Source organism: Chiloscyllium punctatum, chromosome 11, assembly GCF_047496795.1.
Source record: "Chiloscyllium punctatum isolate Juve2018m chromosome 11, sChiPun1.3, whole genome shotgun sequence".
NCBI classification, from domain to species: domain Eukaryota; kingdom Metazoa; phylum Chordata; class Chondrichthyes; order Orectolobiformes; family Hemiscylliidae; genus Chiloscyllium; species Chiloscyllium punctatum.
Genome location: NC_092749.1, coordinates 27,247,778 through 27,271,625, shown reverse-complemented (window position 1 = coordinate 27,271,625; position 23,848 = coordinate 27,247,778). Strand labels below are relative to the sequence as shown.

The 23,848-nt window shown below is 38.8% G+C and overlaps 1 protein-coding gene across 2 annotated transcripts in view; it reads left to right on the top strand.

Annotated features, from left to right (window-relative positions):
- The first annotated feature begins 2,937 nt into the window (after nucleotides 1-2,937).
- The window catches only part of prkd3 (protein kinase D3), a 421,243-nt gene continuing 400,332 nt past the window's right edge, over nucleotides 2,938-23,848 (top strand). For both annotated transcript variants that reach the window (XM_072580535.1, XM_072580534.1), the window contains exon 1: nucleotides 2,938-3,237. In XM_072580535.1, the coding sequence (XP_072436636.1) occupies nucleotides 2,938-3,237 (300 nt within the window). The remainder of the gene's footprint in view (nucleotides 3,238-23,848) is intronic.

Below are 23,848 nucleotides of genomic sequence, written 5' to 3'. Positions count from 1 at the left end.
CAATTTGCAGATGTGAGTACAGCTGTGCTTTATGGACAAACGCTTTTTTTGTCTAATCATATTGAAGCAAATTTTAAAGGGAGTGGGATTACTGTCGAGAGTTTATGGGATATCTTCATACTTTGATGTTCTTCCAAATGTTATTGTTGTTTGGACCTAATGAATTTGTTAATGACTAATGACTGTGCCTCTCTGTAAAAAAGTGTGAGAAACTCAAAAATGGTTTAAATAGTGATCTGTCCAAATGTCCACCTCCTTCTCACTGCAGTACTTCTAACATTTTCTAATTGTTTCAGTTTTCCAGAATATGAAGCTTTTGCCATGTCTAATAATGACTATTCCTGACAGTACCTCTGTGAATTAAAAAAACATTAGGATGTTAAAAATTGATATTATCTATGCAAGAAGTGCATTTTTGCATTTTCTTTATTTAAAGTCATGCACTTTCATACATAAATGAAGTTAGAAATCAAATCATCAGTGTTCATTAAAATCTGCCCCACTTCACTTGCTAAATAGGACTTCAAGTTTTATAATTATGTAACTTCACCCAGTCTGAAAAGCTCCATTCTTGCTGCCTCAAGGTGCTGGCTATGTTGCAAGATAACAAACATTTCCCAACTGAGCACTACATTGGCATTCTGGTCACTGATCTGTTTTAATCACAGCATGAAGATCAAATCAATTTTGGAAAACTGGCACAACCAATAAGTTAAAAAAAACTGTAGATGCTGGAGATATAAAACAAAAAGATAGAAATTGCTGACAAAATTCAACTGTGCATGCTGGAGATCTGAAACAAACAGAAATCACTGAAGGAACTCAGCAGATCTAGCAGCATCTGTGGGGACAAACCAAGTTAACTCGTCCAGTTGGATGTTTATGACTTAGTCATGGATAGAGTCAGAGAGATGTACAGCACGGAAACAGACCCTTTGGTCCAACTCGGCCATGCCGACCAGATTTCCTAAATTAATCTAGTCTCATTTGCCAGCACTTGGCCCATATCCCTCTAAACCTTTCCTATTCATATACTCATCCAGAAGCCTCTTTAATGTTGTAATTGTACGAACCTCCACCACTTCCTCTGCACTATTATCCTCTGCATGAAATAGTTGCCACTTAGGTTCCTTTTAAATCTTTTCCCCCTCACCTTAAACCTATGATTTCTCGTTCTAGACCCCCCTACTCCTGAGAAAATACCTTGTCTATTTACCCTATTCTTGCCTCTCATGATTTTATAAACCTCTATACGGTAACCTCTCCGAGGCTCCCAAGGAACTGTAGAGTAATTTCGATATCCATCCCGATCATCACTGCTGCGGAAGAGATAACGTGTTTGCTCAGATTTCAGGTGTGCGGTGTACAGGGGGAATATATGGCGATCAATATAAAATAGCAGCACCAGCTTGATTTTTCATTCTATGTTGCAAACGCGATTCCAAAGGAATGTTTTCCTGTTATTTCATCTTACCAACAACAAAATTAGCGTACTTAGTAACCTTTGATTCAGTTTCTGTAGAATCGTAGAAAGTATATCACCGAAAGAAGTAATTGACCACATGGTATGTGGACCAGCAAGCCTGTTAAACTGGAACTATCCAGTCTGATTTCCCTGCTTCTTACTTCGTATCACACCTAAGTAGTTCCAACTGTCTATGTAAAGGTCCAGTACGTTCACGTTAGCTCTTGTTAATATGGCATTGCCTTGGACAGTACACATCTTCAGGTGTTGTGGTAACTATTAACACCGAAGAAATATTCATGGAGGAGTATCTACTTTACAAACTTATAAATGACAAATTATTTTACGGCAAACACTATTATGCGTTCGTCGGTGGATACAAATCTGTCGAAATCCGCAAACTAAAGTGCGGATCGGGGATCACATCATCGGATGCCTGGTGAAAGTTTGATAACCTGCTGTCAGTCAGAATATGGATTAAAAGTAAAAAGTTGCAGCAGATGCAATAACCTTCACTTGCCCACTTGTAACGTTGTTACAGATCTTCAGTTGAAAGCAGCTGTTTTCATGTCATGCGTTATAGAAACTCCTGTGGCTTGGTAACTGATTATTTATTGGGCGATTGGTGTCACCAAATATTGTACATGTGTTCTGGACGATACGTGTGTCGCCGTCAACTATCGATAGCCTCGTCAGATGAATTCTAAACAGACGCAGAAAATGCTCCAAAAAAAAACCGATGTGTGCCTAACCAGTGGTAATTAATGTGAATGGAGATGAACGGATGAGAGACTTAGGACTATCCGGTCGATTTAAAACTCTTCACTGAATACACCCTACCCTCGCTCTTTATCGTTGTAATGACTCTAGCGGGAAATGGAACTTAAACAGCTTTATGTAACGGTGGAAAAGTAAGGGTCTGCAGCTGGCCTTCTGAACTGTTTTGAAGTTAATGGTTTTGCGCTTTAAGTGGGAAGCTGTTTCTTTGCTGTAACAACATTCAGAGCCAAATCTCTCTCCTTTCATCTTTCCCTCCCCCACAACCGGGTGATTGCTTATAACTTAAATGTTTGCACATCCTCTGGGCGTTGGGTTGTCGGTATTATTGTGTACGTTAGCAATAAAACATCATCTTTTCATCGAGCCCCCCCCCCTTCTCTCTTTTGCAGGGTATTTCCGGTGACGGATTGAACGTCTGGCGACGGCGGACTGAAACTACAGAACAGCGAGAGAGGGAGAGTGAGAGAAGGCGAGAGGAGGAAAGCAGAGTTGCGGGGGGAGGGAACATGAGTGGAACTTAACTAGGCTGCAGCTAAACAAACTTCTCACCAAATGTTAGCCCGCTAATCCTTGTACCCTTGTCCAAATAGACAAACCGACTGCAGTTTTGCCCCTTTTTAAAAAACATTTGTTGTTTTAGTTTTGGAACGCTGGAAGTTTCTAAATTGAAATTTATCGCCTAGAGAAGCCAGATGTCAGCCAACAGCAGCAACTCATCTCCTCCCGTGTCGCAGAAATTGTTACCGCCGGTGTTGCCGCTGCCTGCCTCCTCGCCGACCCCATCGCTGTCCCCGCCCGCTAGCGGTATACTGTCTGGCCGGCTTTCCAACGGGAGCCTCAGCGCCCCGAGTCCCACCAATTCCCGGGGATCCTTCAACGGCGTTTCCTTCCTCCTGCAGATCGGCCTCACCCGGGAACCAGTTACCATTGAGGCTCAGGATATCTCCCTCTCCGCCGTCAAAGACCTTGTTTGCTCTATTGTGGATCAAAAGGTAGAGTACTTAAGATTTTTTTTAAGGTCAATGTTGTTTATCTCTAACTAGGGAGATAGTGATTTTCTTTTTATTTGCGAGGAGATGGTTCGTATCAGCGATCTATCAAATTTGAGATGGGTCGGTGGGGTGACTATTTTTTAAAAAAAAGTTATTTACCAAAGCTTAAATTGTAGTTCTGAACCTTGCCTGAATCCTCTTGAAACAGCTACTGAATATAACGGTTCTTTTTAGACCGTTTTAACGCGAGAGAAATGATCTGTCAGGACATGGTTGTAACGTTCTTTTCGGGTAATTTCCTGATCAGTTTCAAAACAATGTGGCGTGCCCCTCCCCAGAATTTGGTAGTGCGACCTGTTGCACAAAAGGTAACTGCATTCATGGTTATAGTCAGCCACAGGAACTGAAATCATGTGGCTTAAATCTGTCGAACTGATAACACGCTACTTAGTCTGTTGTCAGATGCAAACTACTTTTTCGTACCACATTGTTAGTACTGTATGTGTGTGTTTATGACTTAGTCCTGAATGTAGCAAATTGATAAACCAATGCAAGTGGTTGTTTATTTTGCTAATACATAACTGGTCTACAATACTCATTAACTTTGCACAGGGTAAATTTTACATAATGTATATATAAAGATCATGCAAATATTTTGATGAAACCTTTAGCAATTTTAATATGGCTTTTGGGCATGAACACAAATATAGAAACAGTGTGGTGGTCTTTTACCCCTCAAGCTCTGATTCAGTGCAGACTGGCAACTACACAACAATCTCTTACACGCTAACTGTTTTGCTGGGTCAACTGCTTCAACAAGTATGCATAAAATGCTGCTTATTATTTAATTGATTTAATTTGTTACTGTATCTGTGAATACAGAGCATCCATTGTAGTATTTGTTTGATCATACAGTGGCACTGCATCATTGAGAAATTGAAAATTGTCTTATTAGAATATTAAGTTCAGAATATCAACTGCAGTAATACAAAAGCATTCGTGTCAGTCTGTTAAAAATGTTCAATTCCTTTGGAAGTATCAGTAAAATATATAATGAGATTATATCTTACACAGATTTGTCAATGAATTCTTTTTATAACCACATTTTAAAAGTATTTCAGCAAAGTCGGTTTCTGTTGTGTTTGAAAACATCAGCCATTAAATTGAGTGAGCAACAAAAACAATATAAAGCCCCTTGCATTTTGATTTTAGGAACTATGTGAGCTCAGTGAATTCTATTCAGTTCATTTAATTTTATCATCAGTGGCCTGTTCAAGTGGGGCAAACAGATTGAATTTCAATTTGTTGAATGAAAGCTTGGTTTGTTGACTCTTTTTAGTAAATTGTGGTGCACTGTGCTAATTTTTATTTAAGTCAAAGACCTTTTGTGTAGTGCCTGCATGATTTTACACCAAAAAAAATTAGCACTATACGAAAAATGGACATTTAGATCAACTGGTCTATATCGTTTCCTATCGTGTTCGTTTATATTTGGAAGCAGAGTCATTAGGGACATTTAAGCGACTGCTGGACATGCACGTGGATAGCAGTGAGTTGAGGGGTGCGTAGGTTATGTTATTATATTTTACATTAGGATTAAACCTCGGCACAACATCGTGGGCCAAAGGGCCTGTCCTGTGCTGTACTCTTCTATGTTTTATATTTCTCTTTCTTTTCTCAGTCTGTCATAGATGCATCAATACATTAAGTACAATACAATACAGTACTATACTATATTTTTAACTAGTGGGATTGGTTGCAGTTCAGTTTAACTTCCCATGCAGTTTTACTCACTGTTGATCTAAATGGATGATTTGTAAAACCTACAAGACTCTGATCTGTTGATTTCTACTTTACACAAATGATTCAAATAACAATCAATAATTCTGTCTTCCAATCGCTCAGAATTAGATTTTATGGTCACATGTACTGAAGTTGAGGGATACAAGAGTACAGTGAAAAGTGTACAGAGTTGCCATTCCCAGTGCCATCTTAGGTACAAAGATACCTAGGTACAAAATCTTAAGTACAGAGTAGAAAAAAAAGAAATAAAGTTAAAAGTTCAACATTATAGTCTTTCTTAAGTACTTAGCCATACTGGCCTTGCAATCCACACAATCTCCCTGTGCTGACTCAATCACCCTTGCACTTGACGTTGCCACAGATGCTGGGAGATCTCGGGGTACGTGTTCTTCAAGCAGCTGCCTTGGGCTGCCTGTTCTCGAAACCACTGCAGATGCTGGTGTCCTCTCGCCATCACACTGGCTCGATCTCTTCCCTACTGCACTAACCCATTCTCCACAGAAGTTAAATAGATTCAAGTATGAGAAAAAGAGCAGTGAAAGAAGAAAATAAAATAAAAGCAGTCTAGCTCCTGGCAGGATCCCACATGCTGTGCTGCTACTCTGCTGCCATCTTGGATTTACCTCTGACTTCATGTAGTAACATTGAAATGGAAAAATACCTTCTAAATCCATTAGTTTGAATCATAGAATTTCTACAGTGCGGAAAGAGTCCATTTAGTCTGCACTGACCCTCTGAAGAGCACTGCACCCAGTCCTAGTCCTCAACCCTATCCCTGTACCTGTCATGGCTAATCCACTTAGCCTGACAGCCCTGGACACTGTGGGGCAACTTAACATGGCCAGTCCACCTGAACTGACCATCTTTGAATTGTGGGAGGAAACTGGAACACCCAGCAGAAACCCTCGTGCACACTGTGTGCAAATGCCACACAGATGTGGCCAAGGCTGGAATTGAACTCAGGTTGCTGGTGCTGTGAGGCAGCAGTGCTAACCACTGAGCCACCATACCAACTGATCTTGTACTTATTTCCTTTGTTTTGGTCTACCCCATAAGTGGAAACTGTGTTTCTACATTCTGCTCTATTTAAGTTCCATTATAAGACATGTAGTACTTGCTCTTACAGCACAGTAGTAATAATCCTCCCTCTGAGCCAGGATGTCCAGGTTCCAGTCCCACCTGTTCCCAAGTGTGTCATAATATTTGATTCGTTGATTTAAAAATATCTATTTTTGCTAATTTCCAGAAAAGCGCTCCAGCTCACTTCATTTATCCTGATAGCTGGAGCCTCTCAATTTTGAAAACATTCTTTTAATTCTTGTTTGTACTTGCTCCAGTGCTCCATATGCTTTTTTTGACCAGACTTTCACAAACCATTCCCAGAGTGGTGTAATTAAGATTCTGTATAAATTTAACCTTACCTCCCTGTTTTTCTGTTCATCAAGATGTGAACTCCAATACTTTGTAAGCTTTATGCCTTTCAACTTATTGCCTCATGAACTGCCTCTGCATATAGCCAATAATAATGAAATGGCCACTTACTTTGAGCGGCACATTCCAGTTTTGTATCTGTTGCACCTAAAGCAAGGAAAGGTTGCTTGTTTTTACAATCATTGCATTTTAGAGAATCAAATGTCATATTTCACCCACATATTTGGGTGGGCTGAATTATGTTTCAGCCTGATTGGTAGTGCAAAAGTTTCCTAACATGGCTTTTCAGACATTACTCTCTTTCATATACAGCTTCCTCGAAATTAAAATATCTGTAATTTCAGAGATTGCAAAAAAAGATAGTCTTTAGCTCATACACCGACACAAAACATTGGCTGTGGAATCATTTCAGATATTATCAAGGGTTGCGTCACCAAATATAAAATGATTTGTCTTTCCCACACAATTAACAATTCTGCCACTTTTCATTCTAAATAAGGGGAGACATGCTTGCTTCAGTCTGCTACACATTTCCTGCGCCTACATACAAGTATATGTAGACAGGACTAGTTGGTGGAATAGAGTATTTCTGCATTTTTGGATTTTCATGTGTCCTCTAAGTTTCTTGTATTCTAAAATTTACACATGAAAAGTAATTCCATCTGAATTAGTAACAGGGATAGGCCATTCAGTACCTTGAGAGAGTGCAATCCATTCAAGAAGATCATGCTGATTACTCCACATTCCTGCCTGCCACGATAACATTTCATCCCCTTGCTTATCAACGCCATGAATGATTTGGAGGTGCTGGTGTTGGACTGGGATGTATAAAGTTAAAAATCATACAACACCAGGTTATAGTGCAACAGGTTTATTTGGAAGCACTAGCTTTTGGAGCACTGCTCCTTCATCAGGTGGTTGTGGATACTCCACAGCCATCTGATGAAGGAGCAGCGCTTAAAAAGCTAGTGTTTCCAGATAAACCTGTTGGACTGTAAGCTGGTGTTGTGATTCTTTTTAACTTTGCTTATCAAAAATCTATCGACCCTGGCCTTAAAAATATTCAGAGACTGCTTCCATTGCCTTTTGAAGAAGATTTTTCCAAAGATCTCAATCCTCTTTGAGGAGGAAAGCATTATTTCTTTTTAAATGGGTGACTTCTTTATTTTCAAACAACGGCCCTTAGTTCTAGATTCTCCTACAAGAGGAAACATCCTTTCTACATCCACACTGTCAAGACCCCGATATCTTCTGTATATTTCAATCAAGGCGTCTTTAGTCTTGGTCAACTCCATGGGATAAAAACCTAGCCTGTCCAACCTTTTCTTTATGAGATAACCTACCCATTCCAGGCATTTATCTAGTAAGCCATTTTGAACTGCTGATATGCATTTATATCCTCAAATAAGGAGACCAGTACTGAACACTTTCAAATGTGGTCTCACCAATATCATCAAGAGCTGAAGCATGATCGCCTACTTTTGTATTCATTTACACTTGTAATAAATAATAACATTCTACTGGTTTTCATAATTACTTGCTATACCTGCATACTAACCTTTTGCGAACTCACAGATTAAACCTGTGTCTTAGAGCTCTGGAGTGTCTCACCATTTAGATAATAAGATTTCACATTTTCCCATATAATAATGCTTTTGCTAGATCTTTGCCAACTTAGTTAACATATGTATTTCTTTTTTTTTTAGCCTCCTTGTGCCCTTTTCGATTAACAATCATTCTTTTATCTAAGTCACTTTGTATAAATTGTACAGAGTTGAGGCCCTTGCCCTGATCTCTGTGGCGTGCTCAATTACAGCTTGATAACTAGAAAATGTGACCATTCATAAATATATCTATTTTCTGTTAGCTGGCCAATCTTCCATTCATGCCAGCATGGTGTTGTGGGCAATATATTACTGGGCTAGTAATGTGGTGCTCCAAGCCAATGTTCTATGTGCATGGGTTTGAATACGACCACGGCAGATGGTGGAATTTGAATTCAGCAAAGTCCGTAATTAAATATTAGTTTGATCGTGTGATCATTGTTACTTATCAGAAAATTCCAATTGGTTTACCAGCATCTATTTTTAGGGACAGAAATCTGACCAGCGTACCTGGTCTGGCCTGCATGTGACTCCAAACCAAAAGAATTGTGTTTGACTCTTCACTATCCTCTGAAATGGCTTAGCAAGTCCACTCAATTGTATCAAAATTTGTACAAAATCTAAAGAAAAGGAATGGAAATAAATGGATCAATGCCTTCACTGTTGCAGGGTAAATTAATATCACTCCCTTCCTAACAATATTGTGGATGTCTCTACACCCTATGGACTGCAGCAATTTGAGAAGTCACTTAATGCAACATTCCTCTCAGGCAGGTAGGGATGAACAGTAAATAGCTAAACCTGCCCAAATCCCTTGAATGGACATTGCAAAAAAAAATGTTGTTGGAACTCAAAAGTATGCACATCTTTTCAGAATACTGTCATGCACTCCAGTCGTAAACCTATTCGATGTGAGTGCTGCATCATTCTTATCCTAATGACATGGTTCATTTCTCTTGCAAGTTTTTACCATAATGTTTCTTTGAAAAATATATACTGAGTATGAACGAGTTATATTTATGCACTGTTATACTGAAAAATGGATGCATTCCTGATATCAGGACTAAATCTTAACAATATCTAATTGTTAGTGAAATCTTGCTTGATAATTATGGGTGCAATTATGCAAAGTAAGTGTGTAACTTTTCATTATTTACATTTTTAAATGTTTGACATGGTTTTCCTAGCATTACACCTTTTCAGTATGTTACAGTCTGGAGATACTTTACTGTCAGCCTTCCTATTTAAGTGACTCATCTGTTTGAGAGGTTTGTCATTTGCAGCAGTTGCTTGTTGGCTCAGCTGACCTTGAATAATGCTTGTTACCCATTTTAGAATTTCAGTTTCTAGGTAAGCTGTTGAACCAATAGTGCTGCTTGTAGCTCTTTATAAGGCAACTTGTCCCAAGCCCCCAACTTTTTTCCATATTTTAAAAAAAACTTCCTCTTTAGAAGCTGTTTTTGTTTCTGTTTTCACCACTGCTTAAGTTTAAATAACCAGTGTGCAATTGACCAGGTGAGAGAAATACTGCAAAAGTTTTGGAAAGCAGTGCTGCGTTACCTGAATGTTGAGGCCGTGTGTGTCTGTGCTTCTGATCTTCTTTGGAGCCTAGGTATCTATTATTGAAGGCAGTACCTGCTAATACAAGGCACCCCTATCGACTGCACATGTATAAGCATCTGGAGTCATGTGTGCATAGACTTGCAATAACTCACAATCTGTTCACCTGGAAAAAGTGGGTATACTGTGGAATTGTTTGTCTCATTGAAGTGTGCCTTGATACCAAAAAGATTGGGAACTACTGAGGTGAAACGGCCCTTGTTCTAGGAATCTCAATATAAATGTAATGATCTTCTCTGTGTTGGGAATAGGTTTTTTTTAAATTACCAATCAGTGGATAAGCTTTTTCCCTAGTGCTCATGTCAACACCTCTCATAATTTTGAGCACCTGGATGAGTATATGAATAGAAAGGATTTGGAGGGATATGGGCTGGGTGCTGGCAGGTGGGACTAGACTGGGTTGGGATATCTGGTCGGCATAGATGAGGTGGACTGAAGGGTCTGTTTCTGCGCTGTACAACTGTATGACTCTCTAAATCTCTTTAACCTTCCAGATGCCTTAACTGTTTGCTTGACCACCTGTGTAAAAAAAAAAATAGTATGTAAAGTGAAAATTGCAGTTGGAGAGGGACAGAATACTCCATATAAAATTTATTGTGCATATAGAGAACTCACTTAAAAATACAGTTCTCTTAATATTTTAATGCAAACTAAGTATAAGTAAGACTTGAATATGAACATAAAGTAGTTTTGCCTGTCTGATCTATTCCAAAAAGCTATTTGGGGATTCGGTCTTCCATTTGGTTATTAAAATCATGAGGGGCATGGACAAGTTGAATAGTCAAGTCTTTTTCCCCAGGGTAGTGGAGTCCAAAACGAGAAGGCATAGACTTAAAGTGAGGGGAAAGATGATAAGGGATCGCTTTTTCACATAGAGTGTGTTGCTTTTATGGAATGAGCTGCCAGAGGGAATGGTGGAGGCTGGTACAATTACAACATTGAGTGTACGAATAAGGATGATTTAGAGGGATATGGGCCAAATGCTGGCAAATGGGACTAAGTTAGGATTTCTGGTCAGCATGGATGAGTTGGACTGAAAGGTCTGTTTCCATGCTGTACATCACTATGACTCTATTTACAATGTACATCATTTATAAGTTTACTCCTCCGAACATAGCATCACTGCAGTTTCAGTAAGTGTCTCTTTCTAGTCTTTATCAGTCTTTTGGATGTGTCATGACATACCTTGAAGGCCTTCACATCTTGGTGTAAATTTAACCTTGGACCTTCTGGCCCAGAGGTAGGGGGCATTGTGTCAGAAGAGTCCTTAGTGTCTTTTTATATGTAACTTTATTCCCATCTAGTTTTGTTTAACAGGGCAGAGTAACAAAACAAATGTTCAAGATTTGACAGAATTCAAATTGAAATGACACTTTGGAAGTGGATAATGCAGTTCACCTCCTGCGGTGCCCATTGGCTATGGAAAGTCTCAAGCGTGCATTGTGTCTCTTATTTTTATGTATGCTTTAAAGCTATTTTCTAATCAACCTGTTCAGATATGTTATTACACACTTCTGGAGCAGGTGGTACTTGAACCTGGTTCAATATTTTATTAAAGTTGTCTCCCATGTATATAGGAACTCCTGCAAAACAGCTACTGTAAGAAATGTGGCATTTTTTCAAGTAAAATACCATACTGAGTTGAGTAATGAACACTTCAGGTTGCTGCAAAGTCATAATTTACAACTTTATGAAAGTATAAAAACAAAGAACAAGGTTAATGGAATTTTGGCTGTTATCTCAAGCAGGTTGAGATACATATGGGGGGGGGGGGGTGGATTTAATATTGCTGTTACACATAGCTTTGGCCAGACTTCATCTGGAGTGTTTTGGAAATACAGTTATGATTGTTAAGAGCTTGCACGATATCTAGGATCTTTTTATTGAGAACTTGAAACAATAGTTTCAACTAAATCATACAGGTATTCTCAGTTGAACGATCTAAAGCTAACAGGTCATGGTGCAGGGTAATCAACACTGGGGAAAAGAAATAATGAATGTTATAGATCTGTCAGAAGAAAGTGGCAACAAGACAAATGGAGGATGTTCACCAAAGCTGTCTAGTTGGTTTAACCCCACACCCCTCCCCATAACTTGTAGTTCTCCCCATGGCCATCCCTTTTTGTGATCTGGAGCTCTTGAATCCTCAGATTTGCTCAATTCCTCCTTTCCTGTTAGCTGAAAACTCACTTGCCCTTGCCCTCACCCACTTATCTATTGCCTGCTAAACCAAAATTTGGAGCATGTCTGCCATCATGACCAGCCTGAGTGATACTGTCAGATCGGGGCCAGCCTGAGACACTCTGCAACCTCAACCACGTGCCTGTTGGAGTTGGGAGGAAGGTGGTGTCAGTCAGTGCTAAAGTACTGTTGTCTTGTGGTTGCGCCTGCCCATATGGGGAACAATGCTCTAAGGGCTTGTGGAGGATAATTGTTTATTGATGGGATGCATTTATCCATGGAGTAGGTGTGCTGAGTATTATATGGAAACTTGAAATGAACTCCAATTTATCCATATTAAAGGTAACTAAACCCTAGTGATAAAGTCATCCCTTTCATTACATTATCCGTGGCTCTTTCTAATTACAATGCTTCCCATTTTCTCTGTTCAAATCATGTTCTTCAGTAGGCTACCTGGGCTGCACAGTACTGTTTTGCTTTGTTCATGGCATATAAACTGTGCAGTTACACCTTTGACTTTTGTGGATTATTATTTGGATTCTTGAGCGTGACACACAAGTCAATTTCTGTTGGTGACTCTACACTCCTTATGACCTAATTGATGTACAAAGCATCTATAAAGTGTAGCATGACCAAGATAAACAATTATGTTTTTATTGTTAACAGAGTATAATAATTTAAATGTGCCTTTCATTTCTTTGGCAGATAGATAATCTCAACCATATTTTGTTTTATAACTATGGTAAATTATTTAACTCACAAACTGAGTAATTTCCATTAATATAGGTGAAGTGTTAAAATTATCTTGAAGTAAACATGGCTAGGACTACATGACAAGATATTATTAAGCTGGAGAGAGTTCAGAAGAGATTTACCAGGATGTTCCCAGGAATGGAAGGTCTGAGTTATAAGGAGATGCTGGATAGGCTGGAACTCTTTTCTGGAGTGTAGGAGGTTGAGAGGTGACCTTTTATAGAGGTTGATAAAATCATGAGGGCTATAGATAGCATGAACAGCAGGTGTTTTATCCCTGGGGTAGGGGATTTCAAGATTAGGGGGCATATTTTAAAGGTTAGAGGAGAAAGATTTAAAAAAGACATGAGGATAATTTTGTTTGCACAGAGTGTAGTTCATTTGTAGAATGAACTTCCAGAGGAAGTGGTGGATGAGGGTACAGTTAAAGTTCATGAATAAGAAACGTTTGCTGGGATATGGGCCAAGTGCAGACAGGTGGGACTAGTTTCGTTTGGGACTATGGTTGGCATGGATTGGTTGGACTGAGGGGTCTGTTTCCAACAAGCAAACTTTGGCAAAGTAATCTTGGGGATAAATATCTTTACAAACATTAGAGAAGTCCAAAGTTGCTGTCTATCTCTGTGCTTCAGGTTGAAATCAAACCAATAACTTATTGTGTGCTCTTGCTTTAATACTTATAAAACAATTTTAAAAAATTGACTTTTACAAATTGGTATGAGACACAGATAGTTGGACGTTATCACCATTCTCTCAAACTTTTAAAACAAATATAAGCCAGAAATTTGATTCTCTGTAGAGTATGTGTAAAGGTGAAGATTCATATGAACGTAATGAGGCACAGGAGTAGGCCATTCAGCATCTTGAGCTTGCCTGCCATTCAGTAAGATTATGGCTGACCTGATTCTAACCTTAAATGTGCATTCTTGCCTAACCCTAGTAATCTTTAAGCTCCATACTTAACTAGAAGCTATCCTCTTCTGCCTTAAACATAATCCAGGACCCTGCTTCCACTCCGTTTTTGGGTATAGCCTTCCTAAGACTTGTAGAAAAGTGAGGACTGTAGATGTTGGAGATCAGAGTGGAGAGTGTGGTGCTGGAAAAGCACAGTTGGTCGGGCAGAATCCGAGGAGCAGGAGAATCGACGTTTCGGGCTAAATCCTGATGAAGGGTTTTAGCTTGAAACATCGATTCCAAAGACTTGTGCCACTCAGAAATTTTTATTTCCTGATCTCTCTTTAAATGAACAACATCTTATTTTTAAACAGTGATACCTAGTTCCAATTCTCCTGTAACCACAAATATACTCTCCACATATGGCAGAAGTGGGTACTGCAGATGCTGGAAATCAAAGTCCAGATGAGAGTGGTGCTGGAAAAGCACAGCAGGTCAGGCAGCATCCGAGGAGCAGGAAAGGGCTTTTGCCGAAATGTCGAATTTAAAAAAAAATTTTTTTTTTCCTGGTCCTCTGATGCTGCCTGACCAGCTGTGTCTTTCTAGCACCATTCTAATCTATATGCTCCGCATATGTCAAGACCCTTCAGATTTTATATTCAATGAAGTCACCTCTTGCTTTTGAAAACATCCAAACGGTACAAGCCTAGCCCGTCTAACCTTTCTTTTTAAGACATTCTGCCCATTCTAGGGGTATTTGTCTCATAAACCTTCTCTGAACCACTTCCAACACATTTACATCCTTCCTTTAAATTGGGTACATAGAATTGGTCACGATACTCTAGATGTGGTGTCACCATATAAAACTGAAACCTCCAGACTTTTGTATTGAATTTTTTTTTGTGATAATTTTTAACATTCTATGAGCTTTTCCAGTTATTCTGTCTTCATATTGACCTTTTGCAATTCATGAACGAGGACACCCAGATCCCTCTGCATCTCAAAACTGCAATCTCACCATTTGGATAATTTTAAACTTTTTTTTGTGTCAAAATGGACAATTACGTTTGCCACATCTTTGCCCACTCATTTAAACCTTTAACATTTTTTGTAACTTCGTTGTATTCTCTTCATAACACCTGTCTTTGTGCTGTCAGCAAATTTGTCAACCGTACTTTTACATCATCTAAGTCATTTACATAAATTGTAAACGTTGACGTTCCAGCAACAATTCCTGTGGCAACCACTCTTTCATATCTTGCCAATCTGAAAAAGATCTATTTGTGCCTATTCTCTACTTTCTGCTAGCGAGCCAATATTTTATCGATGTCAAGACGCTATGCTGTGAGCTTATTTTCCACGCTAACCTTTGATGTGGCATCTTATCAAATGTGTTGTGGAAATCTATGTACAATAGAGTTAACGGTTCCACTTTATCTGCAGCAGTTACCTCTTGAAAGACCTCCAGTAGACTGATCAGACATAATTTCCCTTTCACAAAGCCATGTTGACTCTGCCTGATACCCTTGAAGTTACCCAAGTGCTCTGTTATCTATTATTTAATAATAGATTCTAATTCATTCTGATTACAGCTGGGGCAAAGCAAGGACAAAACATCTGTGCTGTTGCATGAGCAATGTTAAAAAAAATTAGTTTACTAAATAATTATGACTTTAATATTTTGATTTTTTAATATTAATATGCAGTCAGTTCTGCTGTAACACAGGTTATAACAAAATTGAAGAATTTCAAATGCTATTTGTAGAACATGAACATTCCTTACCTGCATTGTCTAGAACATGGTTCTGGCCCCATTAGTTTAGATGGCGTGACTAATGTGCAATTTTCATATAATGTGAGACTGCATGAGAACGGTACTATTGTGTTATATCAGAACTACTAATATTTTGACTGCAGAATCCTTAATCTAAGCAAAATATATGTACAACATAGATTGCCTTCCAAATTCTCATATTGCCCTGTACCTCAGCCCATATATTGGCTTTTAATAAACCTGAAATTGAGGAGGTACATTAAATGTAACTTAAAATAAGAAACCTTGGACACAAATATTTTCATTCCCCTGTTACCTAATTTAAATTCAGGTAATGTGACAAGGATGGGACCTTTACCAAAAAATCCAGTTCACAAAAAATAAAAATTCGCCTGTAGTTCTTGGCTGGAAAGAAGTGCCCAGTTGGACCCCAAGTGGCTTGAGCAATTGTATGAAGATTGTTATTTTGTAATCTGAGCATGTTGTAATTGTAGTGTGATGCTGTTAATTTTATGCCTTTTGATATCTTAATTTTAAAAGTATAAATTGCCATTTGCGACACATTAGGGCAGAGAGTCACAGTCTGGGAGTACAGAAAGAGGTCATTCAACCTATTGTGCCTGCACTGGCACTGCAAATGAGGAAAATATTTGGTGCCAATCTCCTGCTTTTTCCTCATACTTTTACACATTAATTTTCTGTCCAAATGACCATGACTCTTGAATGACTCAGTCAAACCTACCTCCGCCACACTTCCAGGCAGTATAGTATATTCCATATTCCTGACTACTTGCTGAGTGAAAAAAAGGTATTTTTTTCTCATATAACTTTTGCTTCTTTTGTAAATCACTTTAAATCTGTAGCCTGTCATTCTTGTTATTTTTACAGTCAGGAGCAGTTTCTCCATATATATTCTATCAAGCCTACTTATGATTTTGAAAACCTATCAAAAGTATTGGAACTCCTCTTGGCCATCTTCTTAAAAAGGAGAGCAATTCCAACTTCTTCAATTGCACATTTCTCATTCCTGGCATCATAGCTGTAAATCTGTTTTGTACTCAATGCTATGCATCCTTTCTATAATGTGGCACCTAGAACTGTACACACTACTCCGGTTTTAACAAGTGTCTCATAACAGTCTAACATCACTTCCTTGTCCTATTTTCCTAATAATAGAACTAAGGATGTTATATGCTTTTACTTACTACTCTGTCCGTCTGCTCTGCCACCTTCGATGATCTTTGCACATACACACCCAGGTCCCTCTATTCCAGTTGCCTGTTCAGAATTGTACCCCCTATTTAATATTGTCTTTCAAAGTTTTTCCTACCAAAATGCATCACTTCACACTTCTCTGTATTGAAACTTATTTTGCAACCTGTCTGCCTACTCCATCAACTTGTCTGTTCTTTTCGAGTTCTATAATGTGCTCCTCACAGTTTACAATTCTTGCAAACTTTAAACTTGTCCCTGCTCACCGATGTATCATAAGTAATAAATGTCAGGAAAAGCAATGAGTCCCATTACTGATTCTGGGGAACTCCGTTACAAAATTTCCTCCACCCTGAGAAATATCCCCTGGTCTTTACTCTCTTGTTTCCTCTTATTCAGCTAATTTTTAAATCCATGTTGCTACTGACCTTTTAGTCTGTTGTCTGTTGTCTGTTGTAAGGTCACAACAAAGCATCACCCCTATGTGGTCTCTTTACTGATTTTCAATCAGATGAAAGATGCCAATCCTGCACTTAAAAAAAAGCCTCTCTGTTGATTCCAATTCTGATGTTTAATTTTGGAATAAGGTTTTTTTTCAATGAAATAGCTTCCCAAGCTTAGATCTGATTTGGATCAAGTCCAAGTTGGTTGAAAAATTGTGATCATGGTTGACAGTTGTTTAGGATGATTGATCAAAATCGTTTTGCACGTTTTATGTAGATATGTTCGAACCACACAAACTGTTCTCTAAACTCAGTGAAACAAAATTAAAAACATATTGGATGTGTTCAGGAGATACAAAAAGTGAGTTAATGTTCAAAGAGGAGAAATGGTGTAGAAAAAGTGGGTTTGGGTATGTTGATCAATATATCTGAAACAAAATACTGAGAAACTAAATGCTCTTGCACTATCGCATGCTTTGCCTCGAGTGTGCTCTCTTGTGCTCGCTCATATTCTATGTCTGTATCTATTAAGGATCACTTTTATCTTAGTAGCAAGGGTTTGTTTGGCAACCCTTAAAGATTTGTATAGAGACATCCAGGTTTCTCTGCTCCTGACCTGGTTTTAAGATTAAGATTATATCTATCTACTTTTATATATAGTTTGTATTTAGTCATCTTACTTTATTCTGACCAATTGAATCATTTCATATTTTACATGATAAATTTCACAAGGCATGTCTATTTCACCAGTCTATCTATCTATCTCATGAAGTTTATTGGCTCACCTTAATACATTTTTGAGTTTTGTGATTCTGCAAACTTCAAAATTATGTTCTGTATATCCAAGCCCACGAACATCTTCCTTTGGTTTTCCAACCACCATTTATCATAACTTTCTGTATTCCATCTCTTAGCCAATTTAATGTTGTTCCAGACTTTAATCCTATAAACCTAAATCTTGCTCAGAATTCTACTGCATAGTAATTTACTCAATGCTGTTTGAAATAGAGATAATAAATACAGAAAATCTGGATTAATGTAGGTAGGTTGACACCGGTTCGATGGAATGAAAGCCGCCTTCTGTATTGTATGATTCTATGAACGTATAATCACACTACCCCAATGAGCCCTGTTAGTTAATTCATCAAAGAATGCAATCAAGAGTAGAATAGAATAACCTTTATTATCAAGTGCACTTAAATTAGTGCAGCGACAGTTTCTAATGCCACCTCTCGGTGCCATCTCAGGTACAGAGTACCGAGGTACCGATACTTTGAGTGTTGTTATGGAATTGCAATAGTAAAGGAAGACTAGCGTGGGAATGCAGAGTTTTAAAAGGTCCAGAATGATAAATTAAAATGTATCTTTAAAGTACTCAAATTATAGTCCTTTTTTCACAGTCCATGCACATGAGCCTTCAGGACTGGTTCCCCTGGCCAGCCTGTGCTCGCTGTACACCCGCTTTGGGCTCCAGCCCACAATAAAGTTGGTCAAACACCATTTTCTTTATATTGAATATATGCTGAATTTCAAGTGTGTCACTATCATTTGCTGAAGGTCAAATGACTTTTGTCCTGAACTATCTCCCTTCCCCCTTTTTGAATCGACTAGTTCCTTCTTAACTAGTCTTTTTGATTTATAAATGACTTTGGGTTCCCATTTATTGTGTCTGCTAATCTATTTTCACGAACTAAACACTTCATTGATTACAAATCTGTGTTAAAGTTAGGTATGCAGGCACAATATACATTCATAAATAATCAGAGTTGCTTCAAAGTTGAGTAGCAAATTATTAATAGAATAAATAGATAGCAAATCTGTTAAGACAGTGTTAAATCCACGCTGAGAATTAGCTACAATATTGACCAGAGTTAGAGATTTTAAATAGATGCAGTTACTTCGATTAGTTCTTTAGATCTGTCAAATTCATACCTTTTGAATTGACACCCTTCTACTTGCAGAAGTTGGTGCAGCCACAATTTTCCTGATAGTGTCTCCTTAAAAGTAAGGTTTGTGCTAGTAAGTTTACTTTTGCATCCTTTAGTTAAACATTCTTTTAGAAGCATAAACTGATTAACAAAGAGAGCTAAAGAAAGACTCATGGTTTCACAAAAATGTTTCTGTTATCGAGTGTTAGAAAGTCTGGCCTTTTTTTTGTGTTGGTCATCCTCAACAAATCCCTATTGAAGCAATGTTCGTAAGATAGATTTTACAAGCTTCATCTCCTCACGCTGCTTACCTTGCAGTTTTACTTGTAACGCATGGGCTCACAGAAACATGAGAGGTTGTGACCTGTTTATGACCCAGTAATTACTTCAACTCTGAACTTGATCCAGGGATAAGGACTTTACAACATAATTACTAAAAGTACTGTTGTACCTATACTACTTGTTCTGTTTAACAGCTGAACTTCATCCTGCGTGAACGACTTAAGGCATATGAAGGCAAATCTTTGTGGAAATATTTTGCAGCACAGTTCCTATGGTATGTGTAAGTCAGCTAGAAAGATGCTGCTAACACAAAATACTCCATCTAATGTCTTGCCTGAAAACTTACTGACTTTCCAAGTTTGAACTTTGGGTTTCTCCATGTGACTTCTGTGCCAACAAGTTGTTTATGTTTCTATTAGGGAGCTTGGATAAAAGGAAGGACAATAATAGTGGGGTATGCCAAACTGTAAAACTTAATTGCAATTGCTCAATACTCTTACCTAACAGATAGAAAACAGAGAAATAACTGGTATTTCCAGTCTAATTTTGCAACATATGAATTTAGTACTAATTTGATAATTGCTCAAAATGTTACTTGAAATTGATGCTTTTCCCTGCCCCATGAAAACATACACCTGATTAGTTTACCATTAAGTACAACTCAACCTTACTGTGTAATTTGTTGATCTTGTCTTTAAAAAGACAGCCTTATTTCTGAGGACATGATGTTTTCTATTTGTGACATCTAAAGTTTTTCAATGTCTTATGACTGGCTCAAATATGTACTTCAATGTTGTCCACGGTGAAATAAAATGTTCTGTACTTCTAGAAACATTGTTCCATTTGCCCACCAAGCAATCAAGTAGTTCTGAATGATATGGCTGTGTTGTCAGCGAATTGTTCCTTCTTTTTGAAAACAAAATGGTGGCCCAAATTAGGGGATGGAGCCACTTTTTGAGGAGTCAGAAAATTGGATTTTACACATGGAATGCCTTAATTTGATCTTAAAGGCCGTCAAAGTGGCTGAGGACATCATAGTACCAATTTAATTAAGTGCCATTGGGAACAAGACCTTTGCAATTCTAAGGAGTCTGACAAACCAGAGAAAACATTCCAAGAGCTTTGTGAAATGTTAGGAAATTATATGACATCCACGCCACTGATGATTGCAGAACTTTTCCACTTTTACAAATGGGTACAGCATGAAAGAGAATCCATTGTCTAATTCATGGCTGCCATGAAGAGGTTAGCAGAACATTGTGAATTCAGAGAGTTTCTCCAAGATGCATTTTGGGATGATTTGGTTTATAGTCTCTGATACAAAGCCATCAATGGAAGCTACAAACAAGAAGAGACTTGGATTTCAAAGCAGCTTTCAAGATTGGTAGACACTTGGCAGAGTGTGATGCCAATCGAGGAATGCTGCTGATATGGCAAAATTGACCATGTTGGACGGAAATCTAGTGCCACAGCTGTAATGATGTGGGTTGTAGTGCCTGAAATTGCCAGGCACAACCCTAACAAGAGAAGGGCCGTTGGAAAGAAACCTTGTATTGAAGACAAGGCATAAGGTAAGTGCCGACAGCAGGCGGTTAGACAGGGCGTCAGCTAGAATTGGACGGCCCAGAGTCAGCAGAGTCTCAGTTAAACATATTATTGGTATGGAGTGAAACTGATTAATTGTTTTGGGGTTTTACACAAAGTAGAGTGGAAGACTATAAAAAAGATGCCCTAGGAAACAGAGGATATCATGAAGACTTAGATCAGAGACTATGCCTCAACTAAGATTATTCTTGGAACTCGTAAATTTGCATGACAAGTTCGTTTGATTTAACAACCATGCTAAAACCCTGCATTGGTTGCTGGGAAAAGGGCAGCCATGGAAATGGACCCAGGAATGTGAGGTGTCTTACCAGGAGGTGAAGCAAAAGGTCAGAATTATTAACGCATTTCAACCTGAAGTTGCCACCACAGTTGGCATTTGACACCTCATCTTATGGGGTTGGCATTGTACTGTTGCACGTCTTACTGAATGGAGAGGAAAGGCCTATCACGTTTGCATCAAGGCCAATAATGAAGATGGAGGAGAATTGTACTGCAATTGAAAAAGAAGGATTGGGTATTATTGGCATTAAGAAGTTCACACATTTCCTTTACAGCAGGCACTTTGTGCTACTGACCAAACACAGACCATCCATTTTTTTTTCCCACATACGAGGATGTCGTCAAAGATGGCAGTGTGTCTGCACTGGCTGTATCAGCCTACTCATATGAGATCAAATACTGACAGACAGAGAAGAATGGCTACGCAGATGCCATGTCAAGGCTGCCACTACCAGGGAGTAAAGGCATTTTTGACTGGAACGTGAAAATTAATGTGCTTTTCACAGGATGATAAGGTGCCAGTGTCAGTGAATCAGGTATGGAATGCTATATGGAATGACCTGGTTGAGCCGATAGTGGACTTCCTCTTGAAAGGGAGGTCCAGTCATGGAAATCGCCCATATTTACGCTTTAACTGCCCAGATGGTGGGAGTTGTCTGTGTTGAACATGTGCTTAATATGGGAAAAGAGAATTGTTATGCCTCCCCTGTTAAGAGGAAAGGTGCAGGAAGAAGTGAACCAGAGGCACGCTGGCATGATTGGAATCAAGGAGCTTCTTTTGGTGGCCAAATGTGGACTTCCAGATTGAGGAGAAAGCAGGATCATGCAAATCTTGGTGCATTAGTAATAAAGGCACCGTTTTATTACCCCTTCACTCATGGTAATGGCCTCAAACACCATGTCAGAGAATTCACGTCGATTTCGTGGGACTGACAGAGGGACAGATGCCACATGTGGTTATGGATGCCCACTCCAAGTGGCCCGTGATGGCAATCGTGAATTCAGTATCAGTGGAAGCAAAAGTAGACCGACTATTGAAATATTTCCCAGGTTCATGAGTGACAATGGTTTAGAGTTTGAGGAGTACCTGGAAAATCACTGAGTCAGTGACATCAGCATTGTGACAAACATCACAGCAGAGAGATTTGTTCAAGCCTTGAAGAGGCCTTAAAGGCTTCACAAGGGGAGAAGTCTCTCGGACTGCAAATCAACCGCTTCCTCCGCATGTACAGGAACATGCCACTTGTAACTACCCAATACTTGCCAGTGTCCTTCATGTTCAACCATGAGCTAAGAACCATGTTTGACTTACTGCAGCGTGAAGACATCAGAGAGGTGATTGAGCGAAATTAAGGAAGACAGATGCGCAAAGGATGGGAATCTCCAGATTGAGGATATTCCAAAGAAAAGAAATAGTGGTTAGCCCAGAATTATATGTCTGAGCAAAAGTGGATCTCCAGCAGTCGTGGTGGCTCAAACAGGATTGTTGTCACGTGCGCTATAGTCTAGGGATAAACTGATGTTGAGGAGACACGCGGACTGGCAGGTTGCTGAACCTTGCAATGGAGCTGGGGGAAGAAGTACCTCAGAACATTGAGCGGGTCCAGATGGGACTAGTTGTCTTTATTAGATCATATGACTTCAAACTGGGGTTGGCTATACCTAGGGAAGAGACAATAGCATCATGGGGCAACAACAGCCAATCAAAGAGGGACATACCTCTGGAATAACAGGAGCTTCTTGAAGCCAGGGAGATTACACTATAAAGCTTTCCTGAGATGAGGATATGGTCTTTGAGAATTGCCATCTACTGAGAGATTGATCATGTCAGTGTAGACTATGGAAGGGTAATTTTATTTTCCTTTATTGTATATATTCGTGCTGATGTATACATGTTAGCTACAATGCTTGTATAATGGCTATAATTGTGTATATGTTTATTAATGGGAGTTCTGAAATAAAGGTGGAGGGGTGTTTATGTATGTAATTGGAGATACTGCACCTTTTAGAGAGCTGGTCAGGTGACCTAGGGGATAGAGTTTGGGTCCAGTCGAGAACTATCTGTGAAGCTGTGAGCATTGTAAGTAAAGTATTCCTGTTAGGATTTACTGTTTGTCTACCTGGTATATAATTCCTGGTTGCAAAGGAAGCACCAACATAATAGAAAATAGGTGGTCTTTAGTAATGGGTATACATTTAGCTGAAAGCTTATCATGGAGTCAAGAATAACACCAAAGTTGGAAATAATTTGGTTATGTCACGGACAGTTGACAATGAGTTGGATGGAGTCAGTGGTTGGAGAATAAAGTTTGTGGTTGGGATGGAAGACAACGATTCTGGTATTCGTGGTGTTTTTAGATGGAGGAACTTTCCGCTCTTCTAACATTAGAATCAGATAGGCAGTAAAGACCATGGCAGAGGCAAGAAAGGTGGTGCTGAGTTAGAGCCGGTTGTCATTAGTTTACATATGGAACCTGACACTTGTGTCTGAGAGATTTTTGAGTGGTTCAGGATAGATCCTTACGGGACACTGGCTTGTAATAATCATAACTGTTCTTGAGAATCATGTAATGCCTACAAAAATATTAGCTGTCTTTTAATGTTATTGTGCCAGTCCTGGCTATTTGAAAAACTTGTCCAGTTTAGTATTATTACCCTATTTATGTTTCTATGTTTTGCTTTGTAACCTTGCAAATCAAACCTCTTCATGTACGCATTTAGTAACCTTTTAAAAGTTATGAAATCTAATTTCACTATGCATTTAGGCAGTGCGTTTGTGATCTTAAACCTCTGTAAAGAAAT